The following is a 23669-nucleotide window of genomic DNA, read 5'->3' as shown; positions in this document are numbered from 1 at the left end:
CCCTTGGCTCCTGCTCTGTCCACTCCTTTGTTTATGACGTATCTACTCCCTCCCCTACCGGCCCAGGACAGGCTTGAAGAGCAGGCACAGAGCAGGGTGAAGGAATTGGGGAATCAGGGACTGGAAGCCCTCAGCCTGGCTTTCTCTCCCTCCTAGTCCAGGCCCAGAACCAGAAGAGGAGAGGGCTGCCTCAGCCCCAAACCCGTCTTCTCTTCCTGACTCTGCAGAAAACTCAAGGGTCATCTTAGTGGACCTCTGACCCCTGACTCCTCATTTTCAGTCAATCCGAGACAGGAACAGCTTATCCCAGGCCAAAGAGGGCACCCCAGGGGCCTACTGGGAAGCAGAGCCCGGGTCTCAGGGGTGTCCAGGTTCTGAGACAGGTGCTTTTGAGGACCCATTTCCCGCACACTGGGCACAGTTACCCAGCAAGAGCTCGCCCTTCTCTGAGCTTTAGTTTCCCCATTTGACAAAGGCCCGGCTAGAACTAGGGGCTGTCAGCCCAGGTGTGATGTGTGAAAGGGTCCACATGTCAGGTCATGAGGTGCAAGTTGGTGATGGTGTGGGTGCACCTCTGCCCATCCCGGCCCATGGGCTCTGGGTGTTCCTGTCCTGAGGTGGAAGAGGGCTCTGCTGGTCCCTGTCCTGACCTGAGATGCCCCCAGCTAGGGGTGTGACCACAGGGCCAGTTGGGCCCAGCCTTGTTTGCCTGATGTTTGTCGCTCACCCCCACCAGGCCATCAGTCTCCCTGTGTGTCCCACAGGCAGGGGAGGGTGGTGCTGTAGGTGCCGCCTCCTTTCCAGCTGCACCGTCAGGGCCATTCTCCTCCCCAGAAGCGGCAAGCTGCCCAGCTTCCAGGCAGAAAGGCATCAGCCCTAATGCTGGGCCCATTAGCCACTAGGCTAGCCAGCCCTGCCTGGGCTGCCAGGCAGAACTGCCAGGGTGGGAACTGTCCATGCCACGGGGACGTGGGAACTTGAGACTGCTTAAAGGATGGATTTTTGTCCCTTGTAGGCACACCACCCACCCTTGAAACTGTGCCCTTCCCAAAACCTTCAGGAGGTGACAGCTAAGGAAGGACCCATATTCCTCCCCAGCACTCAGGAGTGCTCACAGCCTGTGCCATGGCCCCGGTGACAAACTCGGGCCCTTTACACGAGCCAGGCCTCCTCCCAGGAAGGTCCTTACCTCCTTCAGAAGGGTGGCACCTCCCACTCCAGTTAACTCCCCAGAGCTCATCTTTCTGGCCACAGCTCTAGGGTTAGCCCCCACTGCCCACAGCAACCGCCTTTGGTGCCCCCATCACAGATGGCTCCCAGTGCAGCTCCCCCAGGCCAGTGGCCCCGTGGGCTCATCTGTCTGCCCTGCTCACGGCTCCTGTTGGCCAGAGGCAACTGAGCCTGATTTAGTGCTGCCCATCACCTGTCCCTATGTCCAACCAGGTGCTCTGTGGACAGAGTGACCAGAGCCTCGGGCTTCTTACCTCTGAGTGGGGTAGGATGGCACTCGGCAGTTCTGGGCACAGAGGAAACCCTTGACCTGTGGAGCCACACTGGACTCCACTGCATGGTCAGTAGGCTGTGGCCCTGCCTGTGTCAATAGCACCCAGCAAGTCTGCGTGCAGACCTCTGAGAAACAGACAGTGGTGTACCCCCTCCCACTCGCACGCAGGCACACACACACTCACACCATTGACACCAGCCCACGGACTTGCAGGATCCTGCAGTCTGCAAAGTCAAAGCTGGGACAAGAGAACATCTGGAAGGGAAGTGCCCCCCGTGTTCCTCTCCCTGGTCTCAGGTCATGACCCCACACTCCTGGCCGCAGCAGGGATAGAGAACCTGTAGCCACAGCCCTGGCCACAGCCTTGGACACCGGGGCCCTTGTTAGCAGGCGGCCCCTCCCACGGCCCCTGCAGACAGGCAGCAGGTGCTTTGGTGCACATAACACTTAGGGTAGATGGAGATGGCCCGCCTGGCGGACACCGTGCCTGGTGCCAGGGCCTCACTGTGCCAGCGTTATCCTCCATCTAAACGGTCACCAGGGAGGAGCTGGGCCAGGGCATGGGTCAGTGGGGGCAGGAGAGGCCATGGTCCCAGGGCCTCAGTGCCAGCCCCAAGGCCTGCAGGAGACAAATCCCTCCCCTTGGAAGTGTGATGGGGGAAGCGGTCCTGCCCTGGGGAGTCTGATGGGAGAGATGCAGCCCTTCTCTGGAGAATCTGATGGGAGAGGCGGCACTGCCTGGGTACTCGAAGGGAAGGCTGTGAAGGCTGGGCCAGGCCAAGGAGCCGGCTGGACAGGACAGGTGGCTCCCCGGCCTGAGGTCTGCCCCAGCCATTGGGCCTGCTGCCTGCCTCTCTGCCAAGCCGGCGACAGACGGCTCTCTCGGAAAACAGTCCACTTGGCTGAGCTGAGCTGGCCGTGAGCCAGGGCAGGAAGGCCAAGCGTCCTCACTGGTGCAGCCGGGGAGCTGGCCTGGGTCCTGCGTGGGAGCCGGGCGAGCAAGCGGCAGTCGGGTCCGACCCAGCCACGGCAGCCGCCTTCCACGGCGCCAAACGTAGGTGTCAACTGCTATTCCCCGTGCACACCCCACCCTCACTTCCTCGCCCTCTGCCCGCCGGCCAGCATCCCTCATGCTCTCTCTTGGAGAGCGTGTGTGTTGTGTGTATACAAGAGCTGTGTGGGCCCCCAACCCCGCCTCTCACGTGTTGTGTATGCACAGAAATCCACCTGCGGGGAGATGTGTGTGAATTCAGAGGGGTGATCCCCCACTCTCTGCCTGGTTTGAGCAGAATGGCCCCTAAAATAGCCAGTAATGGAGGGACTGTCAGAGGTGTCAACCCTGGACATTAAGGACACATGTCTCACCCCAGCCAGGGGGTTTCTTCCATATTCAGGCCCTTCCTGGGGCTGTGGAGTTGTCAGCACAAGGGAGCCCACTCATGGGTCGAGTTGGCCCAAACCTCTGGAGAGGCCTCGCTCCCTGTCCTCTTAGCATCATCATTCTTACTTTACAAGTGGAAAACCAAGGTGGAGCCTCATGGAGGCTGAAGGGTTTAACAGGCACCCTTGCCTTATCAGTGAGATGGAGGTGACCCCAAGGAGTCCTCATGGGGCCACAGAGACTTGTAAGGCTTCAGCCTCAGTCCCCACTCACTGTTCAGGATCCCAGAGCTCACATGTCCGGGCCCGGCCAGGAGGCCAGGACCCTTTGCCAGGGCCCCTGCATGTAGTCACCAGGTGGTACCACCTCCTTGTTGTGTATCAGAGGCGGGGGCACCTGCAAGCCTAAGCAGACACAGAGGCTTTCCAGGGACCCTCCCACCGACCCTAATGACCCTGTCCCGCCACATCCCCACTTCCACATCACATCAGACATAGTGACCGCAGCTGGGTTTACAATGTATTTTCACACATGTGACCTTGCCTGCCACCGTCCAAAGCTAATGCCACTCTCTACCAAGGAAGGGGCATGGGCTGGCCCTCTCAAGGTGGGAGAGGTAGGGAGGAGTCCTGCCAACGTGTATCCAAGCCCCTGGGGGACAAAGTGTTGTATTAGTCACTCAGCTGTGTCTGACTCTTTGAGACCCCATGGACTGTAGTCTGCCAGGCTCCTCTTTGTCTGTGGAATTCTCCAGGTAGGAATACTGGAATGGGTTTCCATTTCCTTCTCCAGAGGGACAAACACTGCATACAGATTCCTGAGCCTCACAGGCAGTCTGGAGGGGGGCTAGAATCCTTCTGTGTGACACATTCCCCCCGTGTCACTGATGCCACCAGCATCTCATCCTGCACTGAGACCAGACAGAGAGACAAAGGGAGCCATTGGAGCAGTTGCAGGGATGGCCCAAGTGAACGCCAGAATCCCAGGGACTGTCCCAGGTCAGGCAGGACCCAGGCCCGGCCTGTGAGGGGATCCCAGAGGAGGGTCCCTGCAAGGGTCACTCTGGAGGCCTAGAGCCACCAACCCCCACCCATGCCCTTTCCTGTCCTTGCAGAAGGTTTGCCTAAAAAGTTGGTGAGCGAAGCCACATGTTCTAATCTGCAGTCCTCCCACTGTGCCTGCCTGTTTTCATTACGGAGGGAAAGAGCATCCGAGCCCTGTTTATAACCCCCTTTTAGATAACAAATCACATTTTCTTTTCGCCAGCGAGTGTGTTGAATTGATATTTTTCCCCTCGGTTTAATGGGTTTGTGTGTTCAGGAATGATCTTCATCAACCGAAACTCCTTATTGTGTTTGATGTAATGTCAGCTTTCATTATGCGCTTCGGTCAGAGCCGGGCCCAGGGAAAGGCCGAGCACCCTGGAGCCTGGGCCCCAGCCCTTGCCCCTACCCTGGGCCTACCTGAGCTCCAGTCTCCCTGGACTGGTGGGTGGGCAGGTGCGGGAGGGGTTGGAGATGAGTTGAGAAGGCAGGATGGAGCCAGGGTGCGACTCCTTTTCCCTCCCTGACTTAGTGTCCTCTTCTGTGTAATGGAGTCATGGGGCTGTTGGGAGAATCCTATATTGCAGTGTGTGTGAGGCCCTGATAGACACAGCAGATGCCTCACAGGACTGAAACTTCAGTCTTTCAGTCATCAGGAGGTTGTGGTCTTACCCAAGGGCGGTGCCAGGTGTGTAGTCTATGTTCCAGAATGTTCACACTATGCCCATGGGTCCAGCCAGTGCCCGGCACCCCCAGACCTCTGATAGGAAACAACTCATACAAGCCTGGGTACCAACCATCTCAAGCCTCACACCCAGCACCTGGACAGTCACCAAGGCTAAGCTCCTCCCTGAAGCCCGAAGAACCTGAGCCCAGAGAGAGAATAGCATAGCCTGATGTCACGCAGCACATGGGACCCAGCCAGGCCCGGGCAAGGGGTAGCCCATTATGGAGTAAGCGCTGGCTCGGTGTTTTACAGCCAGACCTTTGGGAGCAGACTTGGTCATCATTCCCACTTGCAGACCACAAAGAAACAGGCTCCCTGGCAAGCAAGGGCCCACTAGGGCCATACTGCAGGTTCCTGCCGAGGAACGCCAGGGGAGGGCGGCTCAGACCGTGGCCCTAGCTCGAGCCGTGCCCTAGGGCCATCGAGGCAGGGGTGGGGCGGCCCATCCTGAGCGGTGGCACCTGATGGCACCAGATTCACCTTCTGGCGGCCTCTGTCAGCTGTGCTCAGTTCTGATTAAAGATCATTAAACATGAAATTAGCCCGTTTGTGTTACGGGTCCCCGGGGTGGCCGGTGATTATGACGTGCAGATGGCCGAGAACCCCGGCAGCGGGCAGGAGGGCCAGGCCAGGACGGGCGGCGCTAGCAAAGGCAGGCAAGGCCGGGAGGCAGGCACGGGGGCCGGGCTTTGTTTTCTCCTGCTCCTGTTGTGTAAACCCCCTTGCATTTCACAACAAATCACAGATAATTAATAAGTACATGCCCGTAATGAGCAGGCTTTTTAATAGAAGAAATTGGAAGATGCGGTGTCGAGTCATTATTTCACTCTGTCCCAGTCTCGCTCTATTTTTTCGTCTTCCCCACTTCCCCCTTGGTTACTGCCTCAGCCAGAGTCTCCGCGGACAGGCTGGCTGTCAGCCTACCTCCGGGCAGGGCTGCAAGGCAGAGACCCTGGTCCTGGACTCAGGGAGCCCTGGGGGATCCCACCCCAACCCCGTGGTACCACATCCTCCTGGTGCCTGTGAGGGCCCCTGAGGATGGTCTGGCTGGGGTGGGGGTCAGGCCTCCACAGCCTGACTCATTCAGCCCTCCCTGGATGGCAGCTCTGGATGGAAGAGAGGGTGGTGTCTGCCCCACCCCCGAGGGATCTAAGGGGGCCATTCCAGCCAGGCCTCAGAGCGGGGGATCCTGGCTGCATCTCAGGAGACCATGACTGTTGAGGCCTCTCTCTCCCACCAGGAGGAAGACATTGTGTACTATGACGCCAAAGCTGATGCTGAGCTGGTGAGTGCCCCCACCCTTGCTGAGGGGAGGTAGGGAGCTTCCAGAGCCACGTCCCCCTCCTCTGAGACCTGTAGCCTGGGCTGGAAGAAGAGTGTTAGGACTCAGCATTCTGAGTGTGGCCTTGCAGGGCTGTGGTCCCACAGCCCCCCACCCTACACCTCCCACCACTCCCTAGAGATCCTGACCCCTCCAGGCTGTGTCTCTGCAGCACCAAGGGGCACAGCTTCACTGCACAGTGTGGGGAGGGCCCAGCCCGTCCCTGGGCAGGATGGTGAGGCCCACGGACCTTCTCCCCTCAGTCAGATCAGGTGCCTCGTCGGGAGGGCAGAGGGCTGCTGCGTGCTGGGAGAACAGGGGAGAGAGGGAGCAGGTGGGGAGGGCTTCCTGGAGGTGCGGCAGGCAGGGCCGGGGTGCTGATGTGTTTCAGGTCAGTGTAGGTCCCTTTGCTGTGGTGAGGGGACCGTGGCTGGCTGTGGTGAGGGGACCGTGGCTTCAGTGTGCGGACCACCACACAGCCAGGCCCTGACCATCAGTGCTGGCCCTGGGCTAAGTCATCTCACCCGACCCCACCCCACCTTCGAGGCAGTCTGCAGCCTGTTCTTCAGATGAAGGAGAGGGCTCTGGCTCCTCAGGGGTCACCACCTCTAAAGTGGTGGCCCTGGGACTGGCCAGAGAGCCTGGAGCTCCATGGCTCTTCCACCTCCACCTCCCTGACTGTTCACATCTGCTTGGGCAACCCTGCAACAGAGAGAGGTCCCTGTCACCAGAGGACTCACATGAAAGATGTGTGACCATTTGAGGTGTGAGGGGGCCTACAGAGGAGACCAGAGTGTCTGAGGGTGCAGGCACATGGAACAGACTGTTTGGTGAACCTGTCTAGGCCCAAATTCATCTGCCTGCCTTGAGGCAAAAGCAGTTGAACCCCACTATCTCCTCTGTAAACGAAAGTGTCACAACTCGGTCTCTGGGGTCACCTGTGCTGGCTGGTGCAGGAGACCCCATGTCTAGACTCCCACTCTGGGCCTGTCAGCCCCGGGGGGTGCCTGGGAGCCCCCAGGATGTATCTGATAGCACCAAGGGGTGGGGAGGCAGGAAGGGATTCCTGCAGAGGGTCTGTGGATGCCAGGCCAACCTCGCTGAGCCTTCAGGAGGGCAGGCGGGCAGGGGGCCCGAGAAGGCAGGGTGGGTGGGCTAGAGCAGGTGTGCTTCCCCTTGGCTGAGCCTCCGTGGCTCCCAGAGAAGTTGCTAAAATTATAGCTGGAATCTGAAATTCAAATGAAGAACAAACCTTTAATTAGACCCTGAATCTAATTCCTTACCCCCCTCAGCAGCGGGCTGTAATTTTAGCAATCAGTGCATTAAATATAAACCAGGAGACTGCGGTTGCCCACCATACAAAAGCCCCTGGGCGTGGGGGCAGCACTGAGCGGCTCCTGGGCCTCTGGTGCCCGACCTCCTCCCTGGATTCCCTGTTCCCTGCAGCCCCCAACCCCTACCTCTGTATCGCTGACCCCCTGCCCCCAGCCCCTTGGACATCTTCTGGGGGGAGAGGAGACTAGGGATTTCCCCGGGACGGGGATTCACCCCAGGGCGGGACTGGGCCAGGGTCAGTTAGGGAAAAATCCCAGCCCTCCCAGCCCCGGTATAAATATCAGCACGCACACATTCCCCAACTCTCCTGCCTGTTTTGTTGTTTTGTTTTTTTAATCTTTGCCAGAGGTACAGTTAGAGATCTTTCTAGACCATTTACTTTTAAATTACCAGCCAGAAGGTGGGGGTAGGGGGGAAAGAAGGAAGGAAAAAGTTCGCCAGCTGATAGCTTATCAGAACAGAATCCAAATGTCACATTAGTTGGGAAAGTTGGGAGATTAAATTTTCCAGCGCCCTTCATCTGCCGCTGACATTTCAGGGGCTTTTTTCTCCCGCGCTCCCCCTCCTCCCAGCAGAATGTGAGTTGCTCACGCCTCAGCTCCCCGGCTCTGGCCTCCATGCTCAGCAGTTGCCTCTGCCCCGGCTTCTGAGGGTCTCCCCTAGGGTGTGCTGCGGTGGGCAGCGGGGTGGCACCCTGGGTAAGGGGCAATGGGAAGACAGCAGATGGCTTGGGTTTTGCCATATAGAATCCACTCTTGAAGAGATGAAAAGGGTGTTTGTGCAGGAGGCCCTTCCAGCCAGCCTGCATCCAGGCAGTAATTCATTCCCCAGACCTGAGGGTGGACCCACAGCCCTCCCCGGGTGGGGAGGGCACAGCTGGCCAGGTGGGGAACATGAGGGGCGTGCCCAGGACCCAGCGAGCAAGCGAACAAGCGGTGGGGTTGGCCATCACGTGAGATCCACCCAGGAGACCAAGCGAGCTCAGCCTGGTGCTGGGGGTGGTCACGGGCGGCGTGGGGTTGGGGGGTTGCTGAGGGGCAGTGCGGGAACCTGTGTCTGATTCAGCTGCTTGCGCTCCCTCTCTCCAGGTCACAGAGCTCCCCAGCTCTGCCCCGAACCTTGCCTGGGTCTCACTCATCTCCCCTTGCCTCCCCATCTGGCTTTCCCCGTCTTCCCCTTCACTCTCTACTTCCATCTTCCCTTCCCCCTTGCACACCTGCACCCATGCCTGCCCACCACCGCCCTCCCCCTCGGCTGCAGCATCAACACTGTAGTCACAGACCCACTCCCACCAGCCTGTGGTGGGCGGGGGCACACGGCGCATGCCCAGCCTGCCCGGCAGAGAGATGCCGTAATTGGCACCTGTCAGACGGCGGCAGCTCATTTTAGAAAGTCAACGGGGGCCTTGCTAGTCCTGCTGCTAGCAGGCGCCTGCACACCCCTCCTTCTGGAGGTTACAGGGCCTCCATGCTACCCCTGCCTGAGCCCAGCTCTCTCCCCAGGACTCCCCCAACTCTAGCTCAGCCCCTGGAGCCACCCACTGCAGGGGGTGCTGCCCCCTCCCCCGCAGGTGGAGCTAGGGCCCTCTCCCTGGTGCCAAAGGAATTTCAGGCAGGGGATGGGTGGGGCCAAGTTGCAGGGTGAACTCTCAAAGCTCCTGGGAGGGGGTCCTGAGGCCGCCTCCGTGATTACACAGAGCAAGTCCTTGGAAGCCGGGGGTGGGTGTGTCTGTAGCCCACTTTCCCTCTCTGCCTCCAAGATTTGCCTCCTTTGCTGATCATTGGTTTTCAAGGATGAGGGGAAGTGCTTGCAGATCATTGATGTTCAGAGATGAGGGGAAGCGCTTGGTTTGCTTTTGGTTTTGGAATTCAGATTTAGCAAATGTGGCGATGGTGGGGTGGGATGTGTGGGGCAGGTGGGAGTCACAGGCCTTCCGGGCAAGGGATCTATACCCCATGTCCCACTGTCCGGGTGTCTCTCCATCTCTCTTTGTCTCTGAGTGCAGTAGTCTCTGATTCCAAGATGCCCCACCTGCCAGATTCTGGCCCCTCTGTCTGCAGTTCTGTCCAACCCCACTCCACCATTTCCCAGCCCTGACACTACCATGGTTGTCCGGGTGGGGGGGTCCTCTCTGCAGGACGACCCTGAGAGTGAGGATGTGGAAAGGGGATCCAAGGCCAGCACCCTCCGGCTGGACTTCGTTGAGGACTCAAACTTCAAGAACAAGGTCAACTATTCATACACAGCCGTGCAGATCCCCACGGACATCTACAAAGGCTGTGAGTGCGCAGCGTGATCGGGAGCAGCCCTCCCCACCCATCGTGGGGGGCACGGCCCACTGCCTGGGCACTGCCAGGTCCCGGGTACTAAGTCAGTGCCATCCACCTTCAGCCCCCTGCACCCAAGGTCACACGTGCTCACCTCTCAGAGCCGCCCACACACAGGCACCAGGCCACTCTCAGGCACAGCCCTCACACTGCCTCTCAGCAGGGTATGCAACGCTGGGCCTCTTCCCCTTGTGCATGCGTGGTCTCCTGCCTATACCCACGTGCCCACACAATGCATGCACATAACTATTTCCCCCACATGCTGGGCCAAGTCCCCACTGTCTCCAGAGGAGCTCCTCCCCCGGCCCTCGCCCATTCCCTGGCCCCAGGCAGGAAGGGTTGAGGAGCTACCGCAGCAGATGGACACAGGGGTTGGGAGAACAGGGAGCAACTTCTCCTTCACAGACATGGACCCTGTAACACCTCCCTCATCCTCTTTGGTGGGTGGGGTGGGGCGGGGTGGAGATAGAGGTCAGGGGCTGAGATTCCCAGCTCCAGGGACAGTGTATCTTGGCATAATGTGGAGACCAGTTCACTACAGCAAAAAGGGTTCCAGTCAGACATGAGGATGACCTTGCTGAAGAACATGGGAGGTGCAGGGAGAAGAAGCCAAGAGTCGAACACTGACTGGGGAGCTCTGGCTGCAGGATTGAAGGCTCTGGGGTCTCTTGATCCTGACATAATCCTGGGGGCACCCACAGGGTAGCCTCAGAATTCAGAGGGCCCACGGGTGGCAGTTCTTGAAGCAAAGGTTCTGGAGCTTCCGAGTGATCTTCAGAAACCCTGGGAATCCTTCAGTGTTCTCAAGGAGGCCCCGTCCACCTTTAGGGCCAGCCAGGCCATCTGGGCAGCCTCAGGCAGGAGTGGCGGTGGGTGTCCCCCCACCCAAGGGCCGCCCACAGGCCACCTGCCTGAGCCAGTCAAGGGGCACTATCGCAGGCAGGCACGCTAATTAAAACAGGAGCCACACCGCCCTCCCCAGTCACCCCTCGCTACCCACACAAATTACATTTTATATGTTTTTTATTTACTGTGTCACTTTTAATTAAATCTGTAATCGCCTGCCTGAGGGGGCATGGTCCCCGTTTCCCAGCTCAGTGTGATCTAAGAGTGTGGGCACGTGAGTGTGGGTGTGTATGCACAGGGCTGAGGAGCACGCCTTTTCCAGGTGGAGGGCTGATTGTAGTGTGTGCACGAGTGTGTCTCACGGTGAATGCGTGAGCAGGCAGGTGGTCATGGATACATGGGACAGGCCAGCCAGGACCCCTCTTGGTCCTTGACCTGAGTCAGGGACACCCCTCTGCCAGCAGCTAGCGGGGCTCCCAGGGTGATCTGTCTGCCCTAAGCCTCTTATTGTGCAGATGGGGGAAACTGAGATCCAGTGATGGGTGGGACCTGCCAGGCAGACTCTCGCAGGGCAGACAGTACAGTGTGAAACATTGGAGAGTCTGACTTCATTTTTTCCTTAGAGAGAAAAATAGAAATTGTACAACTCACTAAGTTTCTAAATTAGGAACGAAACCATAACATACTGTTCAATAGGCACAACCAATGCTAGAAATGTGTTTTGTTTTCACATTACGGTCAGTTAAGAGAAGCTGCAGGGCCAGAGAGAAGGGAGAGAGCGCTGAAGGGGGCAGACAGCAGACAGACAGCAGTGGCTCCACAGACTGGAGAGCAGAGGGAAGAATGCCCTGAAATATGCTGGCGCCCCCTAGGCTGTGAGAGGTGGACCATAAAGAAGGCTGAGCACTGAAGAATTGAGGCTTTCAAACTATGGAACTGTGGTGCTGGAGAAGATTCTTGAGAGTTGCTTGGACAGCAAGGAGATCAAACCCATCGTTGCTAAAGGAGATCAACCCTGAATATTCATTGGAAAGACTGGTGCTGAAACTGAACCTCCAATACTTTGGCCACCTGATGGGAAGAGCCGACTCACTGGAAAAGACCTCAATGCTGGGAAAGATTGAAGGCAGGAGGAGAAGGGGGCAACAGAAGATGGTTGGATGGCATCATTGACTCAATGGACATGAGTATGAGCAAGTTCCAGGAGACGGTGAAGGACAGGGAACTCTGGTGTTCTGCAGTCCGTGGGGTTGCAAAGAGTCAGACATGACTCAGCGACTAAACACCAACCTAGGCTGTGGGCTGACCCTGGAGCATTTGCTTTTTTTTTTTTGGTCCATGTGGCATGCAGAGATCTTAGTACCCTGACCAAGGATCAAACCTGTGCCCCCTGCAGTGGGAACTCAGAAGTGTTAAACCCTGGACAACCAGAGAAGTCTGCATTTGTATCTTTAAATCCCAGCTTTGGGAATTCCCTGGCAGTCCAGTGCTTAGGGCTCCATGATTCCACTGCAGGAGGCACGCAGTCCATTCCCAGTTGGGGAACTAAGGTCCCACATGCCATGCAGCATGGCCAAAAACTTAAGATCAAACAAAATGTAAATCACAGCTCTTCATCTCTTCTAAGTGTTTCTTGAGAGAAGCATGCATGCTAAGTCGCTTTGCCACGCTATGGACTTTAGCCCGCCAGGCTCCTCTGCCCATGGGATTCTCCAGGCAAGAATACTGGAGTGTGTTGCCATGCCCTCCTCCAGGGGATCTTCCTGACCCAGGGATCGAACCTCTGTCTCCTGCGGTTCTGCATTACAGGCTGATTCTTTACCGCTGAGCCACCGGGGAAGCCCCTTGAGAGAAGAGCAGAGCCTTTGGAAGGCATTCTCTGGTTCTTGTCTGGGGCATGCATCTTCAGCGAGAGGGGATGGTATCAGGGCTCCACCGGGGGAGAAAGGAGGTGGGAGAAGTTAGAGGAAGAAATAGCCCCTGGGGGAGCTGTTGGGGGACAGAGACCTGACAGTAGCAGACCTGCTGTTTTTCCTGAGTGTCCCACATGCAGGGTGAGGTACAATGCACATGTGAGGACATGGGCTACACACCTACACTGGGCAGATTTAGGGCTGTCCTGAGTTGAGGGGCAGTGGGGCCTCAACTGTAAGCCATCCTGAGTCTCTGCCTAGGTTGAGGGATCTACAGGATGGAGTCCGTCCGTCTGAGAGAAGCCTTACTCTGTGAGTGCGCATGGGGGGAGGGTCTGGCCACCCCCACACACCAGTCACATGCGCAGCTACAGCGGCTGGAGGAGACGGAGGGTGGGGTAACTTGTTGGGGGAGGTGAAAGCAGGACTCATGGGTGTCTTCCTGTAGGGGCAGACTGGTACGCAGGTATGAGCACGTGTGCCCCTGTGCCCATGGCCACAGTCAGGCTGCTGGCCAGGTAGGTGTAGGGGTGAGGAGGTGACACATGTCGCTGGAAACACAGAGGTGAGATGTACGTATGCCTGGTGTATACTGCATGCAGTGTGCAAGTGCAGGCTGTGTGTGTGTGTGTGTGTGTGTGTGTAAGCTCACGTGCCAATGTTGGAGAAGGATCATGGCACATCCGCTGCCCTGCCAAGAGCCCCTGCCCCCACCCCTGCCTGCTCCTGGCCCTAGTTGATTAATCATGGAGCTGAGTGGCTTCCAGCTTATCAGGTACCTTAATAGCTGAATAATTCCAGCCCCATCATCGGGCCCTTAATTGCTTTCTTGTGGCTGCAGCCCGGAGTACATGCTGAGTGGGTGAGCTCCCAAGGGGCCAGCAGCAAGCTCCCCGCAGCAGGCTGGACAGGCGTTCGGGCTCAGAGCTCCCTGCCACCTGGGTGGCCCCTCTGCAGGGGCCACAGGCCCCAGGTGCCCTGCCTGGTCATCTGGGGCCCTGGCTGAGGGCAGACTGAGCTGTTTCTTCAGAGGGGATGAGGACCAGGATATCTTTGTGGAGGAGCTGGTGCGGCCCTGGCTGAGCCCTGGGAAGTGAGGGAGACCCGAGGAGGCAGGAGCACTTTCTGAGTGGGAGGCACGTGAGTGGGTGTCGTCAGGAGGTTCAGCAGGAGAACCGCCGAAGCACTTCCCACCCCAGCCCCCTGCTTCCCCCTCAGCCACCGTCATCCTCAATGAGCTCAACTGGACAGAGGCCCTGGAGAATGTGTTCATGGAGAACCGCAGGCAGGACCCCACGCTCCTGTGGCAGGTCTTTGGCAGCGCCACGGGAGTCACTCGCTACTATCCAGGTGGGCACCAGCCCATCTCCCCAGTCCACTCAGCACCCCACGCCCCTCCACCTCCCTGGCCCCTCATCCTGGGTGCGTGGGAGGGGATGGTCACCTTGTCCATTGCAGGGTGGCCCTGGCCCACTGCTGCAAGGCCTGCTACCAGGGCCAGGCACTTCCCTGCCGGCACCCCCCAGTCATCTCCTTTCCTCCCGCAGCTACGCCGTGGCGAGCCCCCAAGAAAATCGACCTGTACGATGTCCGAAGGAGACCCTGGTGAGCGAGCAGGGAGGGGTTGGGCAGGGACACCCCCCTCAGCTCGCCTTCCCGCTCCCCTCCCTCCCAGTACCCAGGCCTCCGAGCAGGGCGCAGCCAGCTCTATCCAATTTTCATTTCACACATCGTTGCCACTGGAAAATGGATCCCATCACCCAGGCAGGCCTCCCAGCTGCCTCTGCCCTCATCCACTGCCCTGCTCTCCACCCTCTCGGGACTGAGGGATTGGGCCCGTGGGGGTTCCCAAGGCGGGTGTGTCCTCTGCAGGGTTGGCCAGCCTCTGCTGTACTCCATCGGAGCCCTAGACACCCTTACCCGCTCCCTGCCTCTCCTGCCATACTTCATGGCCTCGTCCCCTGCCACTTGTTCAACCCCCTTCGCAGCTATGACTCTCTGCCCTCGGTGCCTCAACCAGGGCCAGCGGAAATGACAAGCCACTGAGGCCACGGAACATGCCTCCTGTCCACTCTCTGGATCACGTGCTCACCTCTCCTTGGGGTTGTTCATGTGTTGGGGGTCAGGTCACTCATGCCATGGGCAAGGACTGTTTCATTAAATGTGGTATCCTTAGAGCCGAGAACCCTGTCCAGCCCAGGCCATGGACGCACCATAGAAACATTGAATCAGTATGGGGGTGAAGGAAGGAAGAACCGCCCCCTCGCAAGTTCCCAGTAAGGCTGGCCCTAACTGAGGCTTCTCCTGGGCAGGTATATCCAGGGGGCCTCATCGCCCAAGGACATGGTCATCATCGTGGATGTGTGAGTGAGCGGCGCTGGCCAGTGGGGTGGGGGCAGGGCTGGGGACTGGAATCTGCTGCTGGGGAACATCTTGGGGGAGTACTACCAGGCGCCTCCATGACCACCCCCCCACCCAGGAGTGGCAGTGTGAGTGGCTTAACCCTGAAGCTGATGAAGACGTCAGTCTGTGAGATGCTCGACACGCTCTCCGACGACGACTATGTCAACGTGGCCTCGGTGAGTGCCAGGGGCCAGGAATAGGTCACTCCCTCCCAGCCCATGCAACCTCTTCCTTCCCTGGGCCAGCCTGAGGCCACTCACTACTGTCTCGGTCCCTGCAGTTCAACGAAAAGGCACAGCCTGTGTCATGCTTCACACACCTGGTGCAGGCCAACGTGCGTAACAAGAAGGTGTTCAAGGAAGCTGTGCAGGGCATGGTGGCCAAGGGCACCACGGGGTACAAGGCCGGCTTTGAGTACGCCTTCGACCAGCTGCAGAACGTGAGCCCCCTGGGTGGGCGAGCGGGTGGCCAGGGATAGGCAGAGGCCTGAGCTTGGTGACACCAGGAAAATCAAGACAGATGGCCTCGTTAGCATCCAAAAGGCAGGTCGGGCAGACAGCACCGTCTGCTGTGGGCAGGGGAGGTGCAGAGGGCAGGCCTACCCTGGGGAAAGAGACCCCCACCCGGGACTGGGGAGGGGCCCAGAGCTGACCATCCCCACATCTCCTCCTGCCCAGCCCAACATCACTCGTGCCAACTGCAACAAGATGATCATGATGTTCACGGATGGCGGTGAGGACCGCGTGCAGGACGTCTTTGAGAAGTACAACTGGCCCAACCGGACGGTGAGGCTCAGCCCAGGCGGGAGCTGCCCTGACCTGGCCCGGTCCAAGGGAGGGGCTGTCCACTGGTGGCCACGGCAGTAACCTCAAGCCCCAAACAGGTGCGCGTGTTCACTTTCTCCGTGGGGCAGCACAACTACGACGTCACACCGCTGCAGTGGATGGCCTGCACCAACAAAGGTACTCACCCGGCGTCCCTGCCGCAGGCCCTGCCTGCCGTGTCCCGCCATCCATTGGGCTGGTTGTCCACCTGTCCTTCCGTGTGTTCAGCTTTCCCCCTCCTTGTTCATCCACTGCTTGTCTTTCCATATGTATGACTGTCTGTCTGTCTGTGTGGCTACCTTGTCCGTCTGACTCAGCTTCTTTCTGCCCATCTGACTGTCCATTGTCCACGTGTCCCCCACTTGTCTGCTCCGGGGTCTGTTTGCTGATCAGTCCATCTCTCCACACAACTGGGCCTCACCCACTGGTGGACCTGAATGTCACCGCCATCCTAGAATGAGGGCCTTCAGGCCTCAGGCTCCTGCTTTCATCCCAGTTTTGCTTCCTTACACCCCCACTCTCACAGCCCCTTCCATGTTGTCACAGGGTAATGGCAGGGGGGCACTAAAGGGACGTGAGTTCAGGGGAAATGACACCAAAAAAAGGGAACCCGAGAGACAAGTCAGGGCTGCAGACACACCCCCAGAGTACAGGGCCCCTGTGCCATGCTCCTGAGCACCACCACCCAGGCCCACCTCTGTCTCCCCTGCCCTCGCAGGTTACTATTTTGAGATCCCTTCCATTGGTGCCATCCGCATCAACACGCAGGTAAGACTGGGGTGGGCCAGCCCTCATCGCAGCCCCTTTTCTTTGCTTGGCTGGGACGTTGCAAAGACGGGCTGCTGTGTGATGTGAGCGCCCCCTGGTGGCTGATTGACACATGGGGAGACAGAACCGGGAAGATTCAGTGGGAGGGGCAGACTCATGACCCCACCCCTGCCCCGCTCCCTCCCCAGGAATATCTTGACGTATTGGGCAGGCCCATGGTGCTGGCGGGCAAGGAGGCCAAGCAGGTGCAATGGACTAATGTGTACGAGGATGCACTGGTAAGGCCTCAGGGCATGGACGGGTCAGGGGATGTGCCACAGGGTCAAGTCCTGTGAGGGCCCCCAATGGTGGTAAACCAAACAAATGAGAAAGAGGTGGCCTGTCCTTGCAGCGCCCCCTGCTCTGAACACTCAGGGTGGGGGCATGGCTGCCCACAGGAGTCTGACCCATACTCTTCCTCTCCTTTCAGGGGCTGGGGATGGTGGTGACAGGGACCCTCCCTGTTTTCAACCTGACACAAGACGGCCCTGGGGAAAAGAAGGTGAGGCCTGGGGAGGGTTGGGCAGGCCCATAGCAGGTCTGGGATGGAGGAAGGACAGGAAGCTGCAGACCAGACCAGGGTGGCCACTTGTGAGAGCAGCTTGAGGTCATGGGTGTGGGCAGTTGGGCAAGGTGACCCCCTCCCGTGGAATTGAGCCCACTGCAGACCCCTGCCTCTGCTTCCAGAACCAGCTGATCCTGGGCGTGATGGGCATCGATGTGGCTCTGAATGACATCAAGAGGCTGACTCCCAACTACACAGTGAGTGTAGTTCCCCTCTCCATCTCCCTGCTCTCCCTCTCTTGTGGACGTAAGCCAGGCTCAGCAGCGGCCGATCAGGATCCCACAGCTCTGTGGGGTCCTCTGAGTTCAGGCAGTCAGGGAAGGCTTCCAGAGGAGACGACCTTGGGCCTGGAGCTGGAATGGGCAAACTTTCTGTGAAGGGCCAGACTGTGAGTATTTTAGGCTCTGCCAACCTAAATACTCATACTCAATTCTGCTGCTGTATTGAGAAAACAACCAGAGACAAAACATAAATAAATGGGTATGGCTATGTTCCAATATAGTTTTGTTTGTGGATACTGGAATTTGAATTTCAGATCATTTTTACATGTCATGAAATACAAATTCCTGGTTTTCAGTCATTTAAAAATGTAAAAACCATTCTTGGCTCACAGCACTACAGTAACAGACAGCGGGCCAGATGTGGTCCCTGGGCCCTAGTTTGCCAACCCCTGGTCTGTCACCTAGGCAGGAGTGTCCCAGATAGAAAGGAGGGGAAGGCAAGCCTTGGAGGCAGAGGAAACTCTCTGGACAAAGGCTTGAAGGTGAAAAACAGAATCACAGCCAGGGAAGGGGCTAGATCATGGTGGCTGGCCCAGGGCCTATGGCAAAGGGAGTTTGGGATTTGGTTGTGAAAGGGTTGGGAGATGCATGTCAGCATGCTGAGAGGTGAGCCCCGTGAAGGCCCCGGGTCGCTGGCCTCCATGTGCAGTGAGAAAACTGCCTCAGAGAGGTAAGGGGCGGGTCTAGAGCCCTGCTTTTCTTTCCCTTCCACCTGGAAGGGCCGCCTCAGGTAGTCCAAAGGTACACTTGTCCCCCTGTGTTCTACCAAGATGGGGAACAGGAAGAGACTTCACTGGGGAGGGGAGGGGAGGTCAGTACAAGGGAGTGCATTGTGGGGCCAGTGGTGGTAGAGAGGACCCACTGATCATGAGAGCCAGGGGGAGGAGCTGAGCAGGCCAGATCGCATTCAGGTCCCACAGAGCTGGCCAGCGTGGGCAAGGGCTGCTGCATGAGGGGCACCAGCCTGCTGGGCTTGGCTTAACAGGTAGGCTTGGGGCTGCATGGCATGTGGGGGCCCTGGCCAAGGCAGGCAGATGGCAACCCCCCAGCAGCATGGAAGGCAGGATGAGGAAGAGCCTGGAGACCGGGAAACCCCTACCCAGCCCTCCAGGCCCTAAGCTCCCTATCTACACCCCCAGCTTGGAGCCAACGGCTACGTATTTGCCATTGACCTGAATGGCTATGTATTGCTTCACCCGAACCTCAAGCCCCAGGTGAGCCAGGTAGGGTGGCCTGCAGGGTGGGGTAGGGGGGGTGAACCCTGTGAGAGCGGGACTCCTGACTTCCTACCCGGCCTCCCCTAGACCACCAACTTCCGGGAGCCTGTGACCCTGGACTTCCTGGATGCAGAGCTGGAGGATGAGAACAAGGAGGAGGTAAGGAGAAGAAGGAAAGGAGGGATGGGCGGGGAAGGAGGGGCACCCGGAGCAGGGAAGGGTCGGGGCTCCGCCCTTCACGTCTCATGCCCTTCCAGATCCGCAGGAGCATGATCGATGGCAACAAGGGCCACAAACAGATCAGAACCCTGGTCAAGTCCTTGGACGAGGTGAGAAGGTGGCGGAAGGGGGACAGCAGGTCGGGTGGGGGTGTCACACCCTCAAACCCCCCCACTTCACCCCTGCCTGCTGCCCCAAGTACCTGACCCAGCATTTTCTCCCAGAGGTACATAGACGAGGTGACGCGGAACTACACCTGGGTGCCCATAAGGAGTACCAACTACAGGTGAGCCGGCCGGCTGGGCAGGCAGGGAGGGGCCGGGGGCCCCAGAGCCTGAGCCCTGCTGGGGCTCCCTTCCCACCCCCAGAGCCCCAGAGCCTGAGCCCTGGTGCTCCTCCCTCCCTTACCCATGTGCCCATTCTCCCCAATCCTACCGGGGCTTTCAGCAGCCAAGACCGCTCACTTCTCACCCTCTGGGTGCTCAGTCCCCAAGGGTCTCTGGCTGGCCCTTCATGAACCAGCAGTGTCTCCTGGGAGCACAGGGCAGAGAAAGGTCAGAGCATCTGACATCTCCCGGCTACCCCACTGCACTCTACACCCCTCCCTCCCGGCTTTGATTGTATCCCTGGATGTCTGAATCAGGATGTTATCCCTCTGCGGCCATCACAGCCCCGGAGCCGCTCCCCCGGAGGGTCAGGCCCAGTCAGTACCCGCTGGCTATATTCCGTGTGCCTCATGGTCCCCTCCTTCACACTACAGTGCCAGCCCACGACTGCCCTCACTGTGTCAGTGCCAGCCCTCATCTCTGGGGACTCTGGACCCCGCTCTCATGGGGGTGGCAGCACCCCCACCCCCACAACCTAGCTCACTGACCGTGTTCTGCCCCTTGTGAGTGTGCTGCTGGCCAGATGGGGGAGGCTAGCTGGCCAGGTGATGTGATGGGGGGAGGCTACTGGGGTGAGGGACAGGATGGGGAAACTTGCCTTGGGACTGGGAGTTCGGAGGCCTCCAGGAGAGTCTGGGACTTGGCGGGTCCAGGCCCCTAGACCATGAATGTGGCACAGCAAACCAGGGAGAGGCGTACCTGGTGGTCTCCAAGGCCGCGGGGAGGAGGGTGCTTGCAGTGTGGCCTCCCCTTCCCAGCTGTGACCTCTGCTCCCCACCTCCCCTCCTCCCCAGCCTCGGGCTCGTGCTTCCACCCTACAGCACCTTCTACCTCCAAGCCAACCTCAGCGACCAGATCCTACAGGTCAAGTGTAAGTGGCCCGGCCCCTGCCTGCGCCCTGCACCCTCGCCTCTGCCCCTGCACCCTGGCCGGCCCCAGGCAGCACAGCCAGCCGCTTGTGGCCAGGTGGCCCCTCCTGCCCACTCTGCCCACGCCCCCCCCCCACCAGGTGCCCGCAGGTTGGGGGCACCGGCCATCGGAAAGTCTGTGGAACTCTGCATGCTCGCCTTTTCTCAGATTTGGTTCCAGACCATTCTCTCATGGTTTCCGTTGAGGTTTTTGTTTTTGCCTTCTCCTCCTCCGTGTCTTCCCTCCTGAGCCTGCCTCCCCCCACACGCCCCTGGGGGCTGAGTTCTTGGAAGACACACCCTCCTCTCATCTCTCTCGCCCCAGCTCCCCCGTGCAGCTCTCTCCCCCAGTGGTACCACCCCCTGGGTCTCCCCCCACTCTGCCCCCCAACTTGTCCTCCCTTATCTTCCTCTCACCTCCTCTCCCACCTTCTTCCTGCATTGCCTTCCCGCCTCCCTTCCACTCCACCTTTGCCTCTCCCTCTCTCCTCCCATTCCTCCATTCCCCTCCCTGAACCCGCACCTTCTCTCTCTCCCTCCCTCTGCTCAGTCCCTCCATTTCGGTCCCACACATTCCCTCCCCCCCACTCCCCCGTTCAGCCTCTCCCATGCTCTCCTCCCCCTTCCCCTCCTTTGCTCCTTCCTCCCTCCTTCCTCCCGGCCTCTGCCCCCCGCCCACCCCGCCTCGTGCACCGTTCCTTCTTCCCAGCTCCTCTGCCTGTGGCTCATCCCTGCATGTCCTGCTCACCCTGGGCCTCCCCCAGAGGCCTCCGGGAGCCTGTGGCCCCGCCTGCCCACCGCCCGAGGTCACTGGGAGGGAGGCTGGGGCTCCGGCCCCACCGGGAGCCCCCCGCCCCCCTACCCCGCACCTGCCTGGCCAACTGGGGCTCATCTCCTTTGAGTTTTCTCGCTCTCTCTTTCTCTCTCATGTCGTTTTTTTGCAAGAAGTTTCCTTTCGGTATGATGATGAGACACAATATTTTCATTCAAACAGCCATTGAATAAAATATTGTTTGTGCCCCTCCCCTTCCCCTCCCCCTTTTCGTTTGTTTTTGTGTTTGTGTTGTTTTTGTTTTCCTCGCTTTCTCTCTTGGTGGACTGTCCCAGTGCCAATCAGCAAACTGAAGGGCAAGTATATTCAGAACCAGTGCACCCTCCTCTCCCCACCCCACCCCCTGTCCTCACGGTCCTGCTTGCCCCCCTCCCTGCCCAGGACCAGCCAAACCCCTGCTCTCCAGGGCTCCCTGCCAGCATCCCCTGGGCTCCTCTAGTTCTTGCCTTTCCTTTGATCCCTAAACCTCTGTTAGAGCCAGCAGCCCTTTCCCCTGGGCCCTGCCTGCAGGGTGGTCTCCAGCGTGTTCTAAGAGCTCAGACCCTATCTTTATCTTCCTGGTTCCCTCTGGGCAGGCCTCTGCTCCCCTCCTCCATTTTGTCTGTCCCTCCAAGACAACTCAACAGTGGGGAGAGGGCTACATGCCTGTCTGCCACCTCCCACCCAGCAGGGCAGGGGGCCTGAGATGTAGGAGGTAGATCAGTCCTCAGGGGGCTTATGTGAGACTTCCTCAGGGAGAGACTTTCTCCTCTGACCTCTCCAGTTTGTCTCCAGAAGCCCTCCCAGGGGGAGACAAAAGGCTTCGGAAGCCCCACACCCTGACCCTGGGGCAGAGGCTCAGGCTTGGGCAACAGCCAGGCCACCAGGAGACAAAGGCAGACAGGGCGCTGGCCGAGGTGCTGAAGCCCCTGTGCCTGGTGACTTTGTTGAGGCCTATGGTCCAGCCCTGCCCTGGGGTGTTGGCTGCTCCTGGTGAGAGAGGTCAGGTATGGGGAAGGTGTTCCCCTGGGAAATACAGGCTGACTTGGTGTCCCAAGTCTGGCTGGGAACAGAAGGGACCCCCAAGGGCCAGCAGAGGAGCTTAGAGGGAACCAGGTTGGGGGTGAAGAAAAAGCTTCTGGCATTCAGAGGTACTTAAGCCAGGGAGTTCAGGGAAAAGGTAGGCAGAGAATTCACAGGCCCCAGAAAAGAACAAGAGTACTGAGAGAGGTCAGCACACAAGGGTCTCTGCCTCTGGTGCATGGACAGGCCCTCACACCTAGGCATGGGGCATGGAGAGCCATGGGGAGATGTCCTGTCCCCAGCCCCCAAGGGGAAGTAGGGCCTCCCCAAGAAGCCCTCATGGCCCTGTCCAGCCTAGTCCAGCAAAGGGGATCCCGCTGCCCCCACTGGTCTGGGTGGAGGTGGAGGACGTGCCCTGCTCCCACTCGCTTGAGTTGTCTTTTCTGCCCTCCCACACCCTTGCCAGGGACCCCAGCAATGCAGGGCCCTGATAACAATGACAACCATAGCATAGTCTCCCTTCCTACTCCCGCACCTCTTTTTCTTTCTCCTCCTCCTCCTCTCCCCACCCCTACCCCTCCCTGTCGGCTTGTGTCCAAACCCTGCCTCACAGTCCTATCAGAAAGCAACAGTCCAACCAGTGACTGCCCAGCGCCTTAAGACACCCCAAGTCCAGAATCTTGCAGTGCCTTGTGGGAGTATTCTGGATCAGGGAGGACCCTGCTTCTACAACAGTAAAGCCCTGGGGTAATGGAGAGATCAGAATCTGGATGAAAGGATGTGGAGGTGCATTGCCCAGCGTGTCAGAGCAGAGGGCTACCTCCCAGACACGGACCAGCGAGGTGGCCAGTCCCGCTGGGTAGGGAGAAACCTCAGAGGAGCCCTAGTAGCCACATCCCCAGATTCACTCACAGACCCACACAGGGACCCTTGTACACGTATACATGTGCTTACACACTCATGCAAACACACATACATACCTGCTCTCACATGTACATACACGCTCATACGTAAATGCTCACTCTCATACACATGGAGGCCCAATGGATGGGTCCCTCAACAGCATCCCATGCGTTCTCTGGAGCCCCCAGTTCCTCCCTTGCTGCACTGAGCCCAGACAAGTCCTCAGAAGGAAAGACCAGACCCAGCCCTTCTTCCCCACCTGCGCTCAGGCCCCCAGCCCAAGAAGGCAGGTGTTCAGGTTCAAGAAGCACTTCTGTGCCCTCCCAGCTCGCAGACGTCCTCCCACAATATGGGAACATTCCAGGATCTCCCTTCACCCAACCTCCTAACCCAGGGAAGACCGCTGGACCCCCCACAATGCACTGCAGCTCACCGCCAGCTGCCCACACCGTCTCTGGTTGGACTGTCTGTGCCCGTGAGAGACCCCCTCAGTTTGGCCATGTTGATGCCTGACACAGAACAAAAGCAAGACCTACCAAAATGCAAACAGCTACAGCAAAGAGAGAGAAAAATCCGCAGCCAAAAGCCAATTCCCCTTCCTCAAAGTCTCTTTGGAGGCAAAGGAAGCTCAGCATGCGGTTTTTTTCCATTATGGATGTGATCAGAGTGAGACTGGCGCCTCCCCCAGACCATGCATATATATAGCAGTGTGTGTATATATATGTGTGTGTGTGTGTCCGTGTATATGTGCTATACAGCTGTATGGAAGCATATACAGCCACGCCAAGGGACTCACTGCCGACAGAGGACCAGGCCTGGGCAACATATTGGCTATAACTGCCCTCCTCCTGCGATGCTGTAGTCTCCACAGGCCCTCCACCCCTCCCCGCCTGCCCCTTCTCTCTGGCTCGAACTTGAACATGGA

The 23669-nt window shown here is 58.7% G+C and overlaps 1 protein-coding gene across 11 annotated transcripts in view; it reads left to right on the top strand.

Annotated features, from left to right (window-relative positions):
* The window catches only part of CACNA2D2 (calcium voltage-gated channel auxiliary subunit alpha2delta 2), a 140428-nt gene that overhangs the window by 108700 nt on the left and 8059 nt on the right, over nucleotides 1–23669 (top strand). For 4 of the 11 annotated variants that reach the window (XM_027523740.1, XM_027523739.1, XM_027523742.1 and 1 more), the window contains exons 5-22: nucleotides 5896–5940; nucleotides 9449–9590; nucleotides 13616–13747; nucleotides 13945–14002; nucleotides 14710–14760; nucleotides 14877–14976; nucleotides 15081–15239; nucleotides 15478–15585; nucleotides 15684–15762; nucleotides 16343–16392; nucleotides 16581–16670; nucleotides 16862–16933; nucleotides 17119–17193; nucleotides 18417–18491; nucleotides 18582–18653; nucleotides 18752–18823; nucleotides 18938–18999; nucleotides 19894–19970. In XM_027523740.1, coding sequence (XP_027379541.1) covers nucleotides 5896–5940; nucleotides 9449–9590; nucleotides 13616–13747; nucleotides 13945–14002; nucleotides 14710–14760; nucleotides 14877–14976; nucleotides 15081–15239; nucleotides 15478–15585; nucleotides 15684–15762; nucleotides 16343–16392; nucleotides 16581–16670; nucleotides 16862–16933; nucleotides 17119–17193; nucleotides 18417–18491; nucleotides 18582–18653; nucleotides 18752–18823; nucleotides 18938–18999; nucleotides 19894–19970 — 1519 coding nt within the window. Of the gene's footprint in view, nucleotides 1–5895; nucleotides 5941–9448; nucleotides 9591–13615; nucleotides 13748–13944; nucleotides 14003–14709; nucleotides 14761–14876; nucleotides 14977–15080; nucleotides 15240–15477; nucleotides 15586–15683; nucleotides 15763–16342; nucleotides 16393–16580; nucleotides 16671–16861; nucleotides 16934–17118; nucleotides 17194–18416; nucleotides 18501–18581; nucleotides 18654–18751; nucleotides 18824–18937; nucleotides 19000–19893; nucleotides 19971–21114; nucleotides 21136–23669 lie in introns of all 11 variants that reach the window. The other 7 variants (XM_027523733.1, XM_027523732.1, XM_027523734.1 and 4 more) reach the window with 3 other exon arrangements.

The sequence above is a fragment of the Bos indicus x Bos taurus genome, chromosome 22, assembly GCF_003369695.1.
Source record: "Bos indicus x Bos taurus breed Angus x Brahman F1 hybrid chromosome 22, Bos_hybrid_MaternalHap_v2.0, whole genome shotgun sequence".
Taxonomy (NCBI): domain Eukaryota; kingdom Metazoa; phylum Chordata; class Mammalia; order Artiodactyla; family Bovidae; genus Bos; species Bos indicus x Bos taurus.
This window is presented reverse-complemented; position numbering and strand designations above follow the sequence as displayed.